Source organism: Macaca mulatta, chromosome 16, assembly GCF_049350105.2.
Source record: "Macaca mulatta isolate MMU2019108-1 chromosome 16, T2T-MMU8v2.0, whole genome shotgun sequence".
NCBI classification, from domain to species: domain Eukaryota; kingdom Metazoa; phylum Chordata; class Mammalia; order Primates; family Cercopithecidae; genus Macaca; species Macaca mulatta.
In genome coordinates this window covers 89,923,964-89,946,283 of record NC_133421.1, presented here as the reverse complement: position 1 = coordinate 89,946,283, position 22,320 = coordinate 89,923,964, and the positions used below count along the sequence as shown (strand labels likewise).

The window sequence follows — 22,320 nt, the reverse complement described above, 5'->3', positions numbered from 1 at the left end:
ATTATAATAAGTAAAGTAATGGGAATGGGATGCTCTGGGAAATCGCATTTGGAAGATTTACTGGGAGGTTTCGGGGAGGCTGTGGATTTTCTCAGCCTGAGAGTGTGTGAGTCCTAGGAAGCCCGAGCTCCGCCACTCAACTAGACAGTGCCCTGCTCTCCATGGCTCAGAGAGGAGCCCAGGCAACGTCCCTTTGTGACCCAACCTGGGTCACTCACTTTGCTGTCAAGAAGCCAAATGGCTCTCAGGAAATTGTCAGGGTGGACACCCCTTGGGAAGAAGCTCATGGTGCTTCCTGGGTTACCCTGCGCCAGTCTCATGAGGGGCGAGAAGGAAAGGCAGGAAGGCCTGGGTCCCACGATTCAGTCACGATAACTGAATTTAAGATTCATACTGGGCCGGGTGCGGTGGCGGGCACCTGTAATCCCAGCACTTTGGGAGGCTGAGGCGGGCGGATCACGATGTCAGGAGCTTGAGACCAGCCTGGCCAATATGGTGAAACCCCAACCCTACTAAAAATACAAAAAGTAGCCAGGCATGGTGGCACGTGCCTGTAGTCTCAGCTACTCAGGAGGCTGAGGCGGGAGAATCGGATGAACCCAGAAGGCAGAGGTTGCAGTGAGCTGAGATTGCACCACTGCCCTCTAGCCTGGGCGACAAAGCAAGATTCAGTCTCACACACACAAAAATATATATATATTCACACTGTGGTCTCAAAATATACCACTAAGAAGTCAGCCTGCAGAGATATAACAAGAGGAAACTAAACGGTGAAAGCGGGCATGACCCCCATCCACAGGCATGCAACTTGGGGCCCCCGAGTCTTCATGAATCCACCTGCCCCTGCCTGGAGGGAGGCACAAGGCAGGGTGCGGGTACAATCAGAAGACTCCTCTGGACTCCCCTGGCCACAGCCTTCAGCTCTCGACCCTGTCCCTGGGCGCTCCCTCCTTGAGGTGGGACATTCCAGGTGTTCCTGGATCTAGACCAAGGCTACGGACCTCAGGGTCGGGTACACAGCACAGGTGCTCAGCAAGTGGTAGGACAGATAACAGATGTCAGCTCCTTATTCTTAGGGGTTAAACTGAGCAGTGTGGAGGTCTGGAACCAGTTCTTATTAATATTCCAGAAGAGCCAGGAGCGGTAGCTTACGCCTGTAACCTCAGCACTTTGGGAGGCCGAGGCAGGCAGATCACCTGAGGTCAGGAGTTCGAGACCAGCCTGGCCAACATGGTAAAACCCCGTCTCTACTAAAAATACAAAAATTAGCCAGGCGTGGTGGCACACGCCTGTAATCCCAGCTACTCAGGAGGCTGAGGCAGGAGAATCGCTTGAATCTGGGAGGCGGAGGTTGTAGTGAGCCGAGGTCGCGCCACCGCACTCCTACCTGGGCAACAGAGCGAGGCTCCGTCTCAAAAACCCAAAACAAAACAAAATATTCCAGAAGAGCCCATCTGGGGCCACCTCTGCCCTCCCAGTTCATCACCACCATCACGGTCTTCCTATGACGCAGGAGACACAGAGGGGCAGCCCCGGGTCCCTGGAGGCCCACAGGGGTTCTTCCCCACAGCTGGGGTCTTACCAATGGCCAGCAGCTCCTGGTTGGCATCGACGCGGTAATTATTCTGAGACGCTAAAGGCAACCAACAGTAAAGACATCGTCACTGATATTCAACATCACTCAAAAAGTATTCACAAAATGTAAAACAGATTATGAATTTCTACGTATGGCAATAAGCTTTGTAAATGTAACTATACGAATACACATCTAAAATATTCACATATATGTGCATGTAAACATGTGCTTGAATGTATCACAGAGTGCAAAGAGGTACAGTACCATGTAATCAGGCCAGGTACGGTGGCTCACAGCTGTAACAGCAGCACTTTTGGGAGACCAAGGCAGGAGGATCACTCGAGCCCAGGAGTTCGAGACCAGCCTGGGCAACGTGGCAAAACCCCATCTCTACAAAAAAATACAAAAATTAGCCAGGCATGGTGGTGTGTGCCTATAGTCCCAGATATTCAGGACGCTGAGGTGGGAGGATGGTTTGAGACTAGGAGGTTGAGGCTGCAGTGAGATGAGATCGTGCCACTGCACTCCAGTCCGGGCGACAGAGACCCTGTCTCAAACAACAAGAAGAAAACACGTAAACAGTACTTAATTGTGGTAGTAAAACAGATTACGGGTGATTTGTCTCTTCTTTACTCATTTCTGCAATTTTAACATTTTCTACAATGAATGTATATTAATAAACATAGCCATTATTAACAATTATATTAAAACTTTCAATTAAACAGATAATACAGGATCTTGTTCTGCAGCCCAGGCTGGAGTGCAGTGGCACTATCACAGCTCAATGCCACCTCGACCTCCTGGGCTCAAGTGATCCTCCTGCCTTAGGATCCCGAGCAGCTGGTACCACAGGTGTGCTCCAGGCCCGGCTAATTTTTCTTTTTTTTTTTTTGAGACGGAGTCTTGCTCTGTGCCCCAGGCTGGAGTGCAGTGGCGCGATCTCGGCTCACTGCAAGCTCCGCCCCCCCGGGTTCACGCCATTCTCCTGCCTCAGCCTCCCGAGTAGCTGGGACTACAGGCGCCCGCCACCTCGTCTGGCTAATTTTCGTGTATTTTTAGTAGAGACAGGGTTTCACCGTGTTAGCCAGGATGGTCTCGATCTCCTGACCTCGTGATCCGCCCGTCTCGGCCTCCCAAAGTGCTGGGATTACAGGCTTGAGCCACCGTGCCCGGCCTAATTTTATTTTTAATAGAAACGAGGTCTCATTATGTTGCCTAGGTGGGTTTCAAACTCCTGAGCTCAAGCGATCCTCCTGCCTAGGCCTCCCAAAGTGTTGGGATTACAACACTTTTTATAATAAGAAAAACATTTTATTTTATTATTATTATTTTTTTAGATGGAGTCTTGCTCTGTCACCCAGGCTGGAGTGCAGTGGAGTGATCTTGGCTCATCGTAACCTCTGCCTCCCAGGTTCAAGAGATACTCCTGCCTTAGCCTCCTGAGTAGCTGGGACTACAGGTGCACGCCACCATGCCTGGCTACTTTTTGCATTTTTAGTAGAAATCGGGTTTCACCATGTTAGTCAGACTTGTATTGAACTCCTGACCTCAGGTGATCCGCCCACATCGGCCTCCCAAAGTGCTGGGATTACAGACGTAAGCCACCGCGCCCACCGAGAAAAACATTTTAAACTGGAAACCTCTCTGATGACCAGTTGAGACGACTGGAAAGTCTAAGATGGGCCATCTCAGAGAGGTGAGCAGGCCAAGATTTGAGGGGAAGGCACAGGAGCATGGATCTAAGACAGAGGTTGGCAAATTTTTCTTTTCCTTTTTCTTTTTTTTTGAGACAGAGTCTCGCTCTGTCACCCAGGCTGGAGTGCAGTGGTGTGATCTCGGCTCACTGCAAGCTCCGCCTCCCGGGTTCACGCCATTCTGCTGCCTCAGCCTCCAGAGTAGCTGGGACTACAGGCGCCCGCCACTACGCCCGGCTAATTTTTTTGTATTTTTAGTAGAGACGGGGTTTCACCATGTTAGTCAGGATGGTCTTGATCTCCTGACCTCGTGATCCGCCCGCCTCAGCCTCCCAAAGTGCTGGGATTACAGGCGTGAGCCACCACGCCCGGTCAAAACTTTCAACTAAACAGATAATACAGGATCTTGTTCTGCAGCCCAGGCTGGAGTGCAGTGGCACTATCACAGCTCAATGCCACCTCGACCTCCTGGGCTCAAGTGATCCTCCTAGCTCAGTCTCCCAAGCAGCTGGTACCACAGGTGTGCTCCATGCCCGGCTAATTTTTATTTTTAATAGAAACGAGGTCTCATTATGTTGCCTAGGTGGGTTTCAAACTCATGAACTCAAGCGAGCCTCCCGTCTTGGCCTCCCAAAGTGTTGGGATTACAGGCGTGAGCCACCATGCCTGGCCCAAAGATAATACTTAAAACTCATCACTTCCTAACGTATTTGGCATTTGGCTACTGCTGATGAGGTTATTTGCACCCACTGTATCTACATGGTGGAGATGCCATAGAATATGGTTGTTCATGTAGATCTCAACCCAGCTCCATGTGCAAACTCCCCGTTCAGCGATGTGACCTCAAAATCAGACAGTAGCATTTACACCATCGACATCGGCAAGGGCCACGAAGCAAAACCTTTTCTTTCCACGAAGAGCAGAGGCTGTTACGACACTCACCAACACACCATGGGGTGGGAGGGCGATGTCTCGTTATAGATCCAGTTTTATCATATGTACATAATACGTATATATCTATCATGAGCATGTATTACGAATTCAAATTTCTAACACTAGTAACCGATAAAAGCAAGCTAGAAAGCAGGCAGGCCTAGCCCAGCCGGCGCACTGGGAGGCCTGGGGCGTGGGTGACAGGTGTCTTACCGAAGGCTTTGGCCACCGCAACGCTCTCCAGGAGGCCCATCAGGGGCACCACGGCCAGCCCGGCCCCCATGTCCTGAGAGAGGAGAGAGGGATGGTGAGTGGCCTTCCTAAGGTGTAGGACCCGGCAGTGTCCCATGAAGGCAGCAAGGAGCCACACCTCCCCACAGGTAACAGGAGCAAGTGCTTGTCAGCTGCAGGAGGCGCCTCCTTGTCTGAAGAGGCACCAGGTGCTGGGAGGAACACAGCAAATTCATCCTCAGCTGGAGTCCAAAACAGGAGAAGCACCCCGGAACACAAACGTGACATCCCTGAGCTCACTGAGCCTGCGTCCGACCTGGGATTCTTTAATGACGGAGATGTCCCTTCCTGAGGACTCAGCTGTCCCAACTGACCTCAGACCCCCTGGCACCCAGCAGACGCATCAGGGTAGGGGCCAGGCCACGGGCCACCGCAGCCTCGGCCACGCCATCCTGGCTCCCGGCTCTGCCCACCTGCACCATCTCGGTGAAGGAGATCGTCCCATTGGCTGTGGTCACTGAGAAGGGCGGGGTTCGGACTGGAGGGAGCCCCTCAGCTGTCTCCCCTGTTAGGATGAAAGGCTGGTATCCAGTCACCTCGAAGGAGTATGCAACCAGGGCCGCGAAGGAGACCACCAGGGCGTTGCGAGCTAGGAGAGAAGGAGAGGTGCGTCCAGGACCCTGCTCCTGGCAAGCGTGGGGTAGCGCGGCTGCCTCCAGATTATTGGGGCAGACACCCCAGCGGCAGAAGAGGTCCCCGCTGGGCCACAGTCCTCACTCTGCACTCTGGGAAACATAGCACAGGCACAAGTGCTATGTGGCAGCATGAGCAGGTGGGATGGCAGAGCTGCACGCTGCAGACAGGTGCACATGCCACCTGCTGCCAAGCTCCAGGTGACTGGATGTCGTGCACCCTGGCAAAGACTCTCTGAAATCAGGTGCCCAGGGCACATCCACCTCAAAGCACAAGGGAGGAAGAAGCCAGATGTACCCCCTTTCCCCAAACAACGGCCTCCAAGATGCGGGACAGTGGGCATGATGGCCACTAAGACACGGGACAGCGGGCATGACGGCCACCGGGAAACGAGGGAGGTGAGTCTGTCACTGCCCCGCCGGCTGCCTGTGGTTTCCCTGATGGTCCCTATGTGCATGGAGGGGACCCCTGAGCAGAACCCAGGGGTCTCCCTGAGTTCAGGGGGCAATGCTGGGAGGGAGTCTGAGGAGGCCTGCGGCTGGAGCTGACAGCAAGGTCACAGGAGCAGAGAAGGCGGCCAGAGACAGAGCTCAGAGATCTGCAGAGGTGCCCTCAGGTGTGCAGCAGAGAACTGGTTGAGGCAAAGTGGGGCGAAAAAGACCCAAATCCACAGTGGGGAAGAGGGTTACAAGGGACAATCCCAGGGACTCACACCAGAGTGAAAAACCCTCATAATCCATGGAGCATCACGGACTCCTGAGGGTTTTACCTCAGCAGTGGAGAAGATTAGCCCAAGGCCTGGGGTTGGCAAATTTTTTCTGTAAAGGACTAGATACTAAAAACCTTCTGCTTTGTGGGCCATAAAGTCTCTGGTGCAACTACTCAAGTCTGTTATTACTGCATAAAAGTTGACATTGACAAAGTAAATGAATGGGAGTGACTTTCCAATAAAACTTTATTTACAAAATCAAGTGGTGGGCCAGATTAGGCTTGCCCTAGAATGAACACGGCTCTGGTCCAGCTCACAAAGCTTAAAAGTAAGATCCTAAATGGATCAAACTGTCCTAAGTAACTTAACTATATCCCAGAACAAAGCTCAAGAAGATTTATAGAATACAAAAATATCCAGCATGCAATAACCTCAAACTCACCAAGTCTAGCATCCATGCAAACAAAAATTACTAGGCATACAAAGAAGCAGGAAAATATGGCTGGGTGCAGTGGCCCATGCCTGTAATCCCAACACTTTGGGAGGCCAAGACAGGAGGATCGCTTGGGCCCCGGAGTTTGAGGACAGTCTGAGCAAATTAGTGAGACACTATCTGTACAAAAAATAAAAAATTAGTTGAGCACGGTGGCATACGCCTGTAGTCTCAGCTACTTGGGGGACTGAGGTGGGATGATCACTTGAGCCTGGGAGGTTGAGGCTGCAGTGAACCATGATCATGCCACTGTACTCTAGCCCAGGTGACACAGTGAGACCCTGTCTCAAAAAATAAAAATGAAAATGAAAAAAAGACCCAAAAGTAACATAGTTAAAGATGACAGAATTAACCAGACATTAAAAGAGGAACTGTAACCAAATGTAATGTGAAAGGATATTAAAAGAATTAAAATAGGCCGGGCGCGGTGGCTCAAGCCTGTAATCCCAGCACTTTGGGAGGCCGAGACGGGTGAATCACAAGGTCAGGAGATCGAGACCATCCTGGCTAACACGGTGAAACCCCGTCTCTACTAAAAAATATAAAAAACTAGCCGGGCGAGGTGGCGGGCGCCTGTAGTCCCAGCTACTCGGGAGGCTGAGGCAGGAGAATGGCGTGAACCCGGGAGGCAGAGCTTGCAGTGAGCCGAGATCCAGCCACTGCACTCCAGCCTGGGTGACAGAGCAAGACTCCGTCTCAAAAAAAAAAAAAAAAAAAAAGAATTAAAATAGTTAATAGGACATTAAAAGAATAACTGTAACCAAATTCCATATACTTAAAAAACAAAAAAAGAGAGGAAAGATTGCAACTGTTAAGTAAAGATGTACAAAATACATTTTAAAAGATTCAAATTGAGGCTGGGCATGGTAGCTCACGCCTGTAATCCCAGCAGTTTCGGAGGCTGAGGCAGGTGGATCACCTGAGGTCAGGAATTGGAGACTGGCCCAGCCAACAAGGTGAAGCTCCGTCTCTACTAAAGATACAAAAAATTAGCCAGGCGTGGTGGCGGGTGCCTGTAATCCCAGCTACTTGGGAGGCTGAGGCAGGAGAATGACTTGAACCCGGGAGGCAGAGGTTGCAGTGAGCCGAGATTGCGCCATTGCACTCCAGCCTGGGCGACAGAGCGAAATTCCATCTTAAAAAAAAAAAAAGAAAGAAAGAAAAGAAAAGAAAAAGAAAAAAAAAGATTCAAATTGGATTTCTAGCAATGAAAACCACAGTGTCTGAGATGGAAGAAGCACTTGATACAATTAACAACAATGGAGACATTACAGAAAAAAAAAGACTAAAATGTAGCAGTAGAAACTATCCAACAGGAAACACACAATGGAAAAGACTAAAAATCACAAGTGAGCTGTGGGAACAGCTTCAAGGTGCCTGAAATACAGGTATGGGCGTCTGCAAAAATTAGCCGGGCATGGTGGCATGTGCCTGTAATTCCATCTACTTGGGAAGCTGAGACAGGAAAATTGCTTGAACCTAGGAGGCAGAGATTGCAGTGAGCCAAGATCATGCCACTGCACTCCAGCCTGGGTGACACAGCAAGACACCGTCTCAAAATAAAAAAATAATAATTTTTTTTAAAGTATTGAAAAAAAAAAAGTCGAGAATTCTATCACCAGCAAAACTATCTTTGAAAAATGAAGGCAAAATAGACTTTCAGACACACAAAAGTCAAAAGTTGAAAGAAGACCAGGAGTAGTGGCTCACACCTGTAATCCCAACACTCTGGAAGCCAAGGTGGGAGGATCCCATGAGCCCAGGAGTTAGAGACCAGCCTGGGCAACGTAGGAAGACACCATCTCTACAAAAAGTAAAAATAAAAAAGTATCCAGGCGTGGTGATGCACATCTATAGTCCCAGCTACTCAGGAGGCTGAGGCAGGAGGATTGCTTGAATCTAGGAGTTTAAGGATGCAGTGAACTGTAATTGCGCCACTGCATTCCAGCCTGGGTGACAGAATCCTGTCTCTTAAAATAAAAAAAAAAAAAAAAAAAGGAAGGAAGAAAGAAAGAAAGAAAAAGCTGAAAGAGTTAATCACCAACAGGCCTGCAACAGAAGAAAAAATAAAGTCCTTCAGGTAGAAGGAAAATGATACCAGATGGAAATCTGGATTTGTACAAAGGAATTAAGAGCACCAGAAACAGTTACTACATGGATAAATATAAAAGACTTTGTTCCTGCAGGGAATGGTAGCTCACGCCTGCAATCTCAGCACTTTGGTTGGCTGAGGCAGGAGCATCACTTGAGGCCCAGAATCTTTGACCAGCCTGAGCAACATAGACCGTTTCTACAAAAAAAAATTTTTTAAATTAGCCAAATGTGGTGATGCATGCCTGTAGACCAAGCTACTCAGGAGGCTGAGGCAGGAGGATTACTTGAGCCCAGGAGTTTGCAGCTTCAGTGATGGATCTTGGCTCACTGCAATCTCTGCCTCCCAGGTTCAAGCGATTCTCCCACCTCAGCCTCCCCAGCAGCTGGGATTACAGGCATGCACCACCATGCCTGGCTAATTTTTTGTATTTTAGGTAGAGATGGGGTTTTGCCATGTTCCCCAGGCTGGTCTTGAACTCCTGAGCTAGACAATCCGCCTCCCTCAGCCTCCCAAAGTGCTAGGATTACAGGTGTGAGCCACTGCACCTGGCCTGCTATAAGGTTCTTATGTCACATGAAGTTGAAGTTTAATGTATACTGTAGCAAGATAAAGATGTTTACCACAACCCTTAAAGCAGCCACTTAGAAACAAAAACTAAATATAGCAGTTACAGCTAATCAGCCAATAAAGGACATAAAATGGAATCATAAAAAATAATCAATAGAGGTAGAAAGAGGGGGAAAAGGGAACAAAGAACAAATGAGACAAAGAGGAAACAAACAGCAATATGGTAGATCTAAAGTCAAACATACCAATAATGACATTAAATATAAATGGCATAACATTCCAATTAAAAGGCAGAGATGATCAGATTAAAAACAAATCCCATCTATATGCTGCCTACAAAACATACCATTAAACACAAGAACACAAATTAATTAAATACGTTAAAAGTAAAAAGATATGAGGCTGGGTGTGGTGGCCCAGCACTTTGGGAGGCCATGGCAGGTGGATCACTTGAGGCCAAGAATTTGAGACCAGGCTGGCCAACATGGTGAAACCTCATCACTACTAAAAATACAAAAATTAGCTGGGCTTGGTGGTGCAAGCCTGTAATCCCAGCTACTTGGGAGGCTGAGGCACAAGAATTGCTTGAACCTGGGAGGTGGAGGTTGCAGTGAGCCAAGATCACGCCATTGCACTCCAGCCTGGGCAACAGAGAGAGATTCTGTCTCAAAAAAAAAAAAAAAGTAAAAAGATGGGAAAAGATATGCTAATACTAATCAAAAGAAAGCTGGAGTAGCTCTCTGAGTATCAAAGTAGATTTCAGGGCAGAGAATATTGCCCAGAAAAAAAGAGTAACATTCCAAGAGAAAATTATAATTCTGTATGTTTATATACTAAAAAACAGAGCTTCAACATATATGAAACAATAACTGATAACTGAGAAAGGAAAATAGACAAAGTCATAGCTATAGCTGAAGTTATTCAACATTCTTCTTTTAATAAGCAACAGAACAAATAGAAAGAAAATCAGCAAGAATATAGTAGTCTGAGATAACCAATTAGACCTGACATTTACAGAACATTCCACCCAATAATGGCAGAAAACATTATTTCTCAAGTGCACACAGAACATTCACTAAGATAGACCATATTCAGGACCATAATACAACTCTCAATAAAGGAAAACAATTTAAATCACAAAGTATGTTTTCTTTTTTTTTTTTGAGACAGAGTCTCGCTTAGTCGCCCAGGCTGGAGTGCAGTGGCGCGATCTCAGCTCACTGCAAGCTCCGCCTCCCGGGTTCACGCCATTCTCCTGCCTCAGCCTCCCGAGTAGCTGGGACTACAGGCGCCCGCCGCCTCGCCCGGCTAATTTTTTGCATTTTTAGTAGAGACGGGGTTTCACAGTGTTAGCCAGGATGGTCTCGATCTCCTGACCTTGTGATCCGCCCGCCTCGGCCTCCCAAAGTGCTGGGATTACAGGCGTGAGCCACCGCGCCCGGCCAAAGTATGTTTTCTTATCACAATGGAACTCAATTAGAAATCAATGGCAAAGTACTAATTGGAAAATTCCCAACTATTTGGAAACTAAATAACTCCCATGGTTCAAAGGAAAAATCATATAATCTACTTCTAAATAATCCACAGGTCAAAGGGGAAGTCAAAATGGAAATCAGAAAGTATTTAGAACTGAATGAAAATTGAAAAACAGCATATATATCAAAATTGTGGGATGCAAACGAAGTAGTGCTAGGAGTGAAATTTATAGCATTTAAACAACTATATTAGAAAAGAAGAAAGGTCTCAAATCAAAGACCTAGGCTTCCACCTTAAGAATCTGAAAAAGAGGCCGGGCACGGTGGCTCATGCCTATAATCCCAGTACTTTGGGAGGCCAAGGTGGGTGGATCACCTGAGGTCAGGAGTTCGAGACCAGCTTGGCCAATATGGTGAAACCCCATTTCTACTAAAAATACAAAAAATTAGCTAGGAATGGTGGCATACGCCGGTAATCCCAGCTACTCAGGAGGCTGAAGCAGGAGAATCACTTGAACCCAGGAGGTAGAGGTTTCAGTGAGCTGAGATCACACCATTGCACTCCAACCTGGGGGCCAAGAGCAAAACTCTGCCTCAAAAAAAAAAAAAAAAAAATTGAAAAAAACATTTTTTTGAAAAAAAAAATTAACTCAAAATAAATAGAAAAAAGGAAATAATAAAGCCCCAAGCAGAAACCAATGAACTAGAAAACACAAGCAAAAGGGAGATCAATGAGACCAAAAGTTAGTTATTTGAGACGATCACTAAAATTGATACACTTCTAGACAGACCATTCAGAAAAAAAGGCAGATGACTCGGGTGAAATCCTTGTTCTGCCTCTTCCCAGCCATGTGGCCTTGAGAAGTTCTGTTTTATTTTTCATCTTTCAGAGGCTCACTTTCCTCATTGACAAAATGGAGAAAATAAATTCATCCTCAAAGCTGTTGTAAGAATCAAAAGCTTTTTAAGTAGTTTCCCCAGGACAATGCTACACACACTGGGAGAAAGGAGACGGCAGCCCTACACTGTCAACCCTACACTGTCAATGCTTCTCAAGTTTCTGTACATTACAACGTTTTGACATCTTACAAGAATTTTCTGGCTGTGGAGAGACTGCCTTCAGGGTTAGGCAAGTCTTAGAGACAAAAGCAGCCCTAAGTATGTCTCTGATATGCCAGCTAACCCCTCGGGAGCCATCCTTCCTCCACCTGCCTGGCCTGCACCCCAGGAGGCAAGATTTTTCTGCCTTACGCCTGAAGCCCACCAAAATTCCTCCAACTGCCAGTCCTAAGCTGGTCACCTTTCTTCACCTTGCCTTTATCTTGAAAACCTCAATAAAGGCTGTGGCCTAAACCACAGCTTTGGCTTCTCCTCCTGGCCACCCTGGTGTCCTCTGACATGGCCCTACATGGTATGCTGTGCCTCCTGTCTCTAGGACCTGTGAGTACAATAAACTGGTTTTCTTCCTGAGCCTTTCTCGGTCTCCCCTTGTGGTCGCACCTGACTCACCATCTCATAAAGTAATACGAAACAAGTCTCTAAGAAACATGGGGTCTCTAAGCAGTTCCAAAACTTTGACTTCTTTTTTTTTTTTTTTTTTTTGAGACGGAGTCTCACTCTGTTGCCAGGCTGGAGTGCAGTGGTGCAATCTTGGCTCACTATAACCTCTGCCTCCCGGTTCAAGCGATTCTCCTGCCTCAACCTCCTGAGTAGCTGGGATCACAAGCACACGCCACCACATCTGGCTAATTTTTGTATTTTTAGTAGAGACAGGGTTTCGTCATGTTGGCCAAGCCGGTTTCGAACTCCTGACCTCAGGTGATCTGCCTCCCTCAGTGTCCCAAAGTGCCGGGATTACAGGCGTGAGCCACCATGCCCAGCTTCCAAACTCTGACTTCTAAGGTGATCTGGGCATGCGCTGAATAATACAGATTCTGATTCGGACATCTGGGGTGGGGCCTGAGATCCTGCCTTTCCAGTAAGCTCCCAGGAGATGCCTAGTGCCCAGGCTGCTGGTCCCAGGCCACACTCTGAGTCTCAAGGTTTAAGACAACGAAGCATAGGCCGGGAGCAGTGGCTGAGGCCTGTAATCTCAGCATTTTGGGAGGCCGAGGTGGGCAGATCACTTGAGGTCAGGAGTTCGAGACCAGCCCGGCCAACATGGTGAAATCCCGTCTCTACTAAAAATACAAAAATTAGCCTGGTAAGATGGTGGTGCACGCCTGTAATCCCACTTAATTGCGAGGCTAAGGGGGCACAATCGCTTGAAACCAGGAGGCAGGTTGCAGTGAGCCAAGATCACGCCATTGCACTCCAGCCTGGGCAACAGAGTGAGACACCATCTCCAAATAATAATACTAATACTAATAATACTAATAATAATAATAATAATAAGGTAACAAAGCTTTTTCACTATTTCACGGACAACTGAACTAAAGCTCAGGAACTTCGGAAGCTACTCTGCAAGTCTAAGCCCAGGCCAGGCTGGGACTGGAAGCTGGACATCTCCACTCTAAACCCAGTGTCCTCTGCACCCTACGAGGCTCTCAGTGTTCACCACGGCCTCAAGTCTGCTGAACAGGATCCAGGGAGAGACCACAGGGAACCGACCAGCCTGGGCAGGAGGAAGTGACTCAAGAACTAAATCCAGCCACCCTCTCTCTCCTATGGCTGTTGGATTTTGCAGCCCCCCAACAGCAAGGCCAAGCTCGGGCTGTTCTGAGCTTAATCTGTCCCCTCAGCTCTGAGAAGGTTCGGAGTCACCTAGACTTCCTGACCTTCCTGGGTGTGCCCTCCTCTCTGGGCCTCCCTGCCCGGTGCTCAGCCAGGGGACCTGTGCCCATCTTGGATGTACTGATATAAGAGGCTTCCACCTCCCCCAGGGCGGTCCTTCACCTGCTGACAGCCCTGCTGCTCCTCCCACAATGCAGCCCTCACCACCCCTTTCTCAGAGGACCCTTGGTTATCTGTGGCTCAGCCTGCAGCCTCCACCCCTGAAGCTGAAGTTGGACCCCAGCAAGTTGCACAATTCAAACAGAGCCTGTTGGTCTCCGTGGAATTTGCTTTCTCTCCCCAGGAATGGCCAGTAGACTGGGTTTCTCCACCTTGGCACCACTGACATTTTGGGCCAGATCACTGTTTGCTGTGGAAGCCTGTGTACTGTCAGGGGTTGAGTGGCATCCCTGGCCTCTCCTCACTAGTTGCCAGCAACTGCCTTGCCCAGTGGTATCCACCAAAAATGTTTCCCAACATTGCCAAATGTCACCAGGGGGCAAAAGTGCTTCAGGGTAAGAACTACCAGAGCTGGCCAGTTCTCAGCTCTGGCTGTGCGTCAGTTCTCAGCTCTGGCTGCATCAGAACCCACCGAGTTTGGTTCGGAGTTTTAAATGTCCCAGAGTTTGGTTCAGGGGCGGTGGCTCATGCCTGTAATCCCAGCACTTTGGGAGGCCGAGGTGGGCAGATCACTTGAGGTCAGGAGTTTGAGACCAGCATGGTCAACATGGTAAAACCCCATCTCTACTAAAAATACAAAAATCAGTCGGGCGTGGTGGCATGCGCCTGTAATCCCAGCTACTCAGGAGGCTGAGGCAGGAGAATCACATGAACCTGGGAGGCGGAGGTTGCAGTGAGCCAAGATCACACCATTGTACTCCAGCCTGGGCGACAGAGCGAAACTCCGTCTCAATCAATCAATCAATCAAATAACATGTCCCAGAGTTTGGTGTGGTGTTTCATATGTCCCAATGCTCAAGTTACACCCAGACCAATGACATGAGACTCTCTAGGAGTGGGAGTCAGGACTCCCCAAGTGACCCCAACCTGCAGCCAAGGTTGCATACGATGTCAGCCAGAGGTCCCTCACCTGTCGTGGCAGACCAGACCAGCCCGTGGCTGAGCCGCACACCAAGGGGCATCTCAGGGTGGACGGGAGGCATGTGGTCCCGCATCAGCTTCAGCACCAGCAGCAGCAGCATGCAGACCAGCCCCAGGACGGCATCACCTACCCTGTGGACAGGCAGAGGACTGGTCACCACCCAGCTTGGCCCAGGCCTCCTGTTGACTCCAGCGTCCTGATGCTGCTTAAGCTGGGAGGCGCCAAGAAGCTCCCAGGGGAGGCCCAATGCCCAGGCTGGCCCCAGACGACAGCGAGTTTCAAGGCTTAAGGGAATAAATCATTTTCAATATTTTCGCTGTTTCACAGACACTTAACTAAAGCTCAGGAACCTTAGCAAGCTACCCTGCAAGACTAAGCACAGGCTAGGCTGAGATGTTTTCTCCTAAGCTATATACATCCCTGTTCTACTTCAAAATTCAATTCAAAATTCAGTGTGCACAGGCTTGTGCAGGACGGGCAGTGGAGAGGCCTGGGTCACGATGGCGGCGGGGTGACGTGCTCACATTTTCACTCCCGAAGCTCTCTGGGACTCAAGTCTGTGGCTCAGGATCTGCTGAGTGACCACAAGGAACGGGACCAGCCTGAGCAGCTCTCTGCAGGTGGCTCTAGAACTAGAACGAGTCTGCCACACCCACAGCCTGCGGGCCATGTGCAGTCTGGGAGAGTTCTGAACGTGGCCCAACACAAATCTGTAAACTTTCTTAAAACATGATGAGCTGGCCGGGCGCGGTGGCTCAAGCCTGTAATCCCAGCACTTTGGGAGGCCGAGACGGGCGGATCATGAGTTCAGGAGATCGAGACCATCCTGGCTAACACGGTGAAACCCCGTCTCTACTAATATACAAAAAAAATTAGCCGGGCGAGGTGGCGGGCGCCTGTAGTCCCAGCTACTCGGGAGGCTGAGGCAGGAGAATGGCGTGAACCCGGGAGGCGGGGCTTGCAGTGAGCTGAGATCCGGCCACTGCACTCCAGCCTGGGCGACAGAGCCAGACTCCGTCTCAAAAAAAAAAAAAAAAAAACAAAAACATGATGAGTTATTTAGGTGATTCTTTTTTCCAGCTTATCAGCTATCATTAGTGTATTTTATGTGCAGCCCAAGACAGTTCTTCCTGTGTGGCCCAGGGAAGCCAAAAGATTGGACACCCTGCTCTAGACATTCTAGAAGGCTTAAGAATAAACAGTCAGTAAGGCCCCTTTTCCCTCTGACAGTCTGTGATGTTCTCTAACTGGTCAGGCTCCATAATCACTGCTCCCCCATCCGGCCAACCCCTGACCACTGGCGCCTCTGAAGGGTAAGGAACCCACTGGCCTCCAGCTGGGTTCAGCCGCTGGGAAGCTTTGGCAGCAGGTCAGAGGGGAGGGGAAGATGGTCCAGGATCGCCCCCACTCCCTCCAGGCCACAGCACCGGGCAGCCATCTCTACAGCTCCCCCAGATCACTTCCTCCTCCAGTCCCTTCCACCCAGAGAGGTAGAGAGGTATCCCGCCTTCCCGCTGGATGGTCTGGCAGGGAGGTACCCCTCATCGGAGGCTTTTTTTGGAGATGGAGTCTCGCTCTATCACCCAGGCTGGAGTGCAGTAGTGTGATCTCAGCTCACTGCAACCTCCACCCTCCTGGGTTCAAGTGATCCTCCTGCCTCAGCCTCCCGAGTAGCTGGGACTACAGGCGTGCACCACCACATCCAACTAATTTTTGTATTTTTAGTAGAGATGGAGTTTCACCATGTTGACCAGGCTGGTCTTGAACTCCTGACCTAAGGTGATCTGTCTGCCTGGGCTTCCCAAAGTGCTGGGATTATAGGCATGAGCCACTGTGCCCGGGTGCCCGGCCATCAGAGGTTCTTTAAACCACCTGAGGGAAGTGCTTGGGTCTCCTCATCTCTCATCACAGCCTCACCTGCCGTCCCTGCAGCAACTGCGTTCTGTCTGTGTTAGCTGCCCCATGCCCTGTGTCCTCTTCCTTCACAAATCACAACCCAGGAGAGACACGCTGCCTTCTTTTTCTTTACCCAGCCTCTTCCCATTCCTGTCCCCCAAGAAAGCTTTGTGGAGAGAGGAACACTGCCTCTCGGCTCCCCAGAGCAGAGCTTCTTGAATTCTCCCCTGCGCACAGACCATGGGCCTCCTGTTAAAACAGTGGCTCTGACAGGCAGGTCTGAAAATGGCTGAGAGTCTCATTTCTTGCCAGCTCGCAGGTGCTGCTGAGGGGCTGCTCTGGGGACCCCTGTCTGAGCAGCCACCAGCCGTGGAAACTGAGGTGGGGGCTGGCAGAGGAGGTGTGGGAGGAGGAGCTTCCTTATAGGAGGGAGGAACAAAGCCCGGGGTACCTGGTCTCTGCGATCCTGAGGAAGGTGTGGTACACCTGCAGGAAGAACTGCCTGGGGATGTTCTGTAGTCCCAGCAGGTTCTGTCCAAACACAGAGATGCTGATCAGAGGCCCTGCCCCCAAACCAAGGCCATCTGGCCCCAGCTCCCCGCCCACCTGCCCCACAACCCCCATCCCAGACCCTCATTCCCGGGGCCCATCTTAGGGGCTCAGGGGTCCATCTGCCCACTCCCAATGCCCCCTAGGGCAGGAGATCAAAGCTACCCTCGGGGGACACAGTACTTCACAATTACTGGGTCAGTGATATGTTTCTCTAAATTACTTTTCTCATAAAAAACAGTGTAGGTGACCCCATAGCAGGGAGCCCGGTTCTACAGCTTGATGGCCAGGGGCCATAGGCTGCCCAGCCCCGCCCCCCATTGGCTCGAGGCAGCTTGGTGACCAGGCCCCTTGCAATGTAGACCCTTGCTGCCACTGGCTTGAGAATGCCTCCATTACTAGGTGCCCCACCACCCCCCAGCCCTGCCGCTGCGGAATCTTCGCGGCGCACAGATGTGGAGGGCTCCCAGAGGCTTCAAGAAGCTGGGCTGGGGAATCCTCAGCCAGGCAGGAATCTCCCACCATGATGCCAGCTCTCAGGGGTCCTGGGCGGGGGAAGGCACTCCATCCTGTGTTTCAGTTTAGTTTTTTTTCTTTGGCGGGGTGGGGGGGTCTTGCTTGCTCTGTGGCTCAGGCTGGATTTGAACTCCTGGGCTTCAGTGATCCTCCCACCTCGGCCTCCCACGTAGCTGGGATCTACAGTGCAGGCACAGCTTGTGCTTTATTTAGTTCTTTACGTCGCCTGAGACCCGACAGGAGTCAGAGGGGAAAGTCGAGGCCCCGGCTCCCAGGGTCACAGGCTCAAGGACCCTGCCCTAAAACGGCTGCGCACACGGTGGGTGGGGTTAGGACATCCTGGTGGCTGGACTCTGGGACTGCTGGGGTAGGGGCTTCTGTCCTGAGCATGTCAGGGGACACCCTCCCCCCAGATGGCTGCAGAGTGCCTGGGCAGGGCTAGAGTTGCCAAGTATGAAGGCCTGAACAAGGCACTCTCCACTCTCACTGCGATCCTAAAAAGAACATTCTTGATACCAAAAACGATGTTTCCAGAATAAAGAACCAACCATGCCCTGAAACAGCATTTGCCAAGCTAACCCTGAGAGATGTGTGTAGATAACGTACAAATCACACTCACCCACACCTAAGTTGGTCCCTCCTCTCTAAAATGGAAATAATGACGCACCTACCTCCCAGGGGTGTGCTGAGAATTACACACGGAGAGTGTCTCGCCCAGCGCCTTGCACGTAGCAAGAGTGCAAAAAGTGTCCAATCACACACGCACTCTCACATACGCACACTCTCACATATGCACTCTCACACATTCACACACTCACACTTTCACACTCACACACACCCTCTCACACTCTCACACTCACACTTGCACACACTCACACCCTCTCACATACACTCTCACACTCACACTTGCACACACTCACACCCTCTCACATACACTCTCACACTCACACTTTCACACTCACATACACACACTCAACCACACACACATACACACTCTCACATACTCTCACACTCTCACACTCACATTCACACACTCTCACACTCACACTCTCACACACACACACACACACACACACACACACTCACACACACATTCTCCTGTCCTTGGTCTTCTCATGGTGCCTCCATCAGGGAAGACTGTCTCAGGCTAGCCTGGAGCAGAGCCTGGCAGTGACACAGGGTCAGGAGGCAGCATGTGACCCCAGTCTGTCATGAGGGCCACACAGCCCCATCTGTGGAATTGGGCTTACTTCACACACACCCAACTGAGCACCCCCCTACTGCAAAAGCCCAGTGCTGGGCGGCCATGGCTGGGAGAAGGACAGTTCCTGCCCTCGAGGAACTTACAACCCAGCAAAAAGAGAATAAATTACACCCTCAGCTGATGACTGACTTTAGAGCTTCTTATAGATGTTTTAAAAGGAAATATAAAATGCATGGCATTTAAGAAATATTAAATAGAAACCAGGGGGAAAAAAGGCACAGAACGAAACCATCTAGCTAAATCAGCATGGGTAAATAATTTGCTTGTAGAAATTCTAGCAGCGTGCTCGTGACCGGTGGGGCCTGCTGGATGTGCCCAGTGCAGGGAGAACAGAGCCACGTCACAGAGCCAGCCAAGCACACTGGCACAGAAACTCGGGCAAGAGCAGGGGGATGGAATTACCGGCCCCCAAGTTACCCGCTGTAAAATCCAACCATCACGCAACATCCCTCCCGGGGGGTCATTTATTAACAGGGGACCTGTGAGAGCACCGCGTGCTTCTTAACCCACAGAGGACAACCTGAAACAGCAAGACGTCCACTGACCACAGGGGTCAGGACTGGCCTCGGTTCTGCTCCCGCTATCCCTGAGCCAACAAGCAGCAGCCAAAGAGCAGTGTCCTGGGTGGGCACTGTGCCTACCTTGATCTGTCCAAAGCCGATGGTGACTGTAGCGGCAGAGGTGAAGCCTTTGATGACGGGGCAGGAAATGAAGTCCAGCAGGAACCCTGGCCGGCCAAGAGGGAACACCAAGCTGGTCCCAGCTCCACCCAGTCCCAGAGGATGAGGGGAGATGTGAGCTGGGGACACCAAGCTGGTCCCAGCTCCACCCAGTCCCAGAGGATGAGGGGAGATGTGAGCTGGGGACACTGAGCTGGTCCCAGCTCCACCCAGTCCCAGAGGATGAGGGGAGATGTGAGCTGGGGACACTGAGCTGGTCCCAGCTCTACCCAGTCCCTGAGGATGAGGGGCGATGTGAGCTGGGGGAGGCGGCACAGGTGGGATTGGGGAGCAGACACTGCAGCTACGGACTGGGGGTAACACACGCTGCTTGGCTGTTCTTGGAGAGCAGAAAAGGGAAACTGGGGTCTGAGGCCACAGGCACTTCTCCAGAGTGTCCTGCCCTCTAAGCAGAAAAGAGTAGACTAAAGGCCAAGCGTCCCACCCCCTCTACCACCCACCCACCTACACACCAAAACACACACCCGCACCCACACCACACTCATACATACATACCCACACCCCCATGACACACACACACACCCCCACACCCCCACGACACACACACACACCCACACCCCCACGACACACACACACACATACCCACACCCCCACGACACACACACACACACACCCCCACGACACACATGGGGATAGACCTTGAAATGCAAACAAGGAAGTGCTGAGGTCAAAGGCATCCCCTTGGCAAGAAGGTAGAGCCTCACCCAAATGCAGGACCCCCATGGCCAGCTGGATGCAGCCGGACAGGAAGGCCAGCAGCACAGCATAGGCAGGCTCGTGGAAGGTGTAGAAGGACACCAGGAGGGACATAATGGCGGTGGGTCCCAGAGTCACATCCCGGGAGGTGCCCAGGAAGAAATAGACGAAGCAGCCCACGAAGGCAGAGTAGAGGCCGTACTGTGGGGAGAGACGGCAGTGAGCACGCAGGAGGCTGAGGCCTGTCCACCAGGTCCCTAGTGTGTGTGTCCAACCACGGGATCTGTGGGTGCCAGCTGTGTCCCTGGCACCCAAGCACGCACAGGTGAGAGGTGCGCCACCCTGCCCTGTGGGTGGACCTGTGGTGATCAGGAGGCCACTTCTTCAGCAGCACCCAACTGGGGGCTCAGGGTGCAGACAGCAAGGCAGAGGGTTGGTGCAGGCCCGTGTGCTGTGTCCAAGTCTGAGGAAACATTCTTTTTTTTTTTTCCTGAGACAGAGTCTTGCTCTGTCACCCAGGTTTGAGTGCAGTGGCACGATCTCGGCTCACAGCAACCTCTGCCTCCCGGTTTCAAGCAGTTCTCCTGCCTCAGCCTTCCCAGTAGCTGGGATTACAGGTACCCGCCACTGCGCCTGGCTAATTTTTGTATTGTTAGTGGAGACAGGGTTTCACCATTTTGGTCAGGCTGGTCTTGAACTCCTGAGGCCTCCGTGAGTCATCTCACTGGCCTCTTCATAACCAGCTCAGTGTCTGTATGTGCCAAACAGGCATAGGAGCCTGGATCGGCCCAGAGACAGTCATGCGTCACACACTGTAAACCAAAGGTTCCTTGGCGCCCAGGGGCTGGAAACCCGGAATCTCTGCTGGCGTCTGGGATTGATACTGTGTATTCTGCACTGCTTCTGAGATGTAGCTGGCAGCAGGGTCAGACACCTCACCTGGGGCGGGAGTCCAGCCACTTCAGCATAGGCCAGTGCCTGGGGAATGGCAGTGAGGCCAACTGAGAGACCTGCGATGAAATCCATCTTCAGCCACTGCAGGGAGTAGTTCGGCAGCCACGCCAGGATGGGCAGTCTCCTCTGCACAGCCGCAGGCGAGCAGCAGCAGGCGCTGGAGGCCATCCCGGGGCCGGAGGACCTGGCCTGACCCAGAGCCGTCACCGAAGAAGGCATCCCTACGGTGGGGCTGGGGGATGCAGGTGACATAGACCAGCAGTGAGAGCGTGGCCTTTGATGAACCCGGCAACACTGGTCAGGGTCGATGGGTGTCAGGAGGGGTCACTATGGGTCTCCCCTTCCCAGGGGGACTGAACCAGACGGCTCTGAGAGGAAGCCAACAACGTGCACAAGACTGGGACTGGGCCAAGACTGGAGGGCCCACCCCGTCCCTCATCACTCTCTCTCCCTGAATCCCCCCTCCTGTGCAAATCCTGGGTGTCTTCTGTCCCTTCATCCTCAACTCTCCCAGATAAGAAACTGATAAGTGATTTCTGATTGAGAAGTCTGAAGACTAATTAAGCTCAATACTTCCGGCTCCTGGAGAACCGGCTTCCTTTGCCTTTTTTCCCCTCTCCCCAGGGAATTTAACAGGGAGAGAAGCAGGGCCCGCGGGCGCACCCTAGGCTGGCGGGGGGTGCGGGTGACAGCCGGGAGATCCGGAGGAGTTCCGAGGTTTTCCAACTGCGCACCAAGGCGGGCTCCACCCACTACGGTGGACTGCGGCGCTCGTGGGGGGCTGGGGGGCGGTCCTCGGCTCCTGAGGCCAGGCCTCGCTCAGCCCCCACCTGTGGCTTTCAGAGTCCTGGAATTCTAGTTGCTTCTGGGAGGGCATCAGAGGCGCCCGGTTAATTCAGGTGCGCAGCATCTTCCAGGGCCCCGGCGCCAGCGTACAGAGCTGCCACCCCCACCCCGCCACGCCCCCGGCCGCTCCGGGCAAAATCCACTGCCCAGCCCCCGGCCCCGCCCACGAGGCCGCTGGCTCCGGATCCTGGGGTCTCCGGAGGACCGCGCCACCTGACCGTCCGCGGTCCCTTGGCCCCGAGCAAGGCCAAGGGCCGCGGCGACCCGGGTGGGGACGCGGCGGGGGAGTGGTCCCCACGGGAGGCCCCCGCACTTTCGGACTCCGCGCTGGCCCCCGCGTCGGCTGCCCCGGGCGACCCCGGCCACCGTCCGCACCCCCCGCGCCTGGTCCCCGCTCGCCGCCCTTGCGGGCCACGGACTCACCCACTCGGCGTTGCAGCTTGGGGGTCTCCTAGCGTCGCCGCAGCCGGGTCCGCAGGAATCGCCTGGGACAGGCCGGGGCGGGGTCTGGCGCGCTCG

The 22,320-nt window shown here is 51.8% G+C and overlaps 1 protein-coding gene across 14 annotated transcripts in view; it reads right to left on the bottom strand.

The window, feature by feature from the left end:
• The window catches only part of SLC26A11 (solute carrier family 26 member 11), a 65,137-nt gene extending 42,853 nt beyond the window's left edge, over nt 1–22,284 (bottom strand). For 5 of the 14 annotated variants that reach the window (XR_013407440.1, XR_013407441.1, XR_013407439.1 and 2 more), the window contains exons 1-10: nt 22,225–22,284; nt 21,619–21,820; nt 20,941–21,187; nt 20,010–20,202; nt 19,207–19,292; nt 16,688–16,767; nt 14,329–14,471; nt 4,908–5,083; nt 4,417–4,489; nt 1,583–1,633 (exon numbers count right to left, since the gene is read on the bottom strand). Coding sequence is in view for 11 of the 14 variants with exons in the window: in XM_077973158.1 (XP_077829284.1) it covers nt 1,583–1,633; nt 4,417–4,489; nt 4,908–5,083; nt 14,329–14,471; nt 16,688–16,767; nt 19,207–19,292; nt 20,010–20,202; nt 20,941–21,174 (1,036 nt within the window). In the remaining 3 variants the exon portion in view is untranslated. Of the gene's footprint in view, nt 1–1,582; nt 1,634–4,416; nt 4,490–4,907; nt 5,084–14,328; nt 14,472–16,687; nt 16,768–19,206; nt 19,293–20,009; nt 20,203–20,940; nt 21,324–21,618; nt 21,821–22,224 lie in introns of all 14 variants that reach the window. The other 9 variants (XM_077973160.1, XM_028836889.2, XM_077973163.1 and 6 more) reach the window with 7 other exon arrangements.
• Between the last annotated feature and the right edge of the window lie 36 nt (nt 22,285–22,320).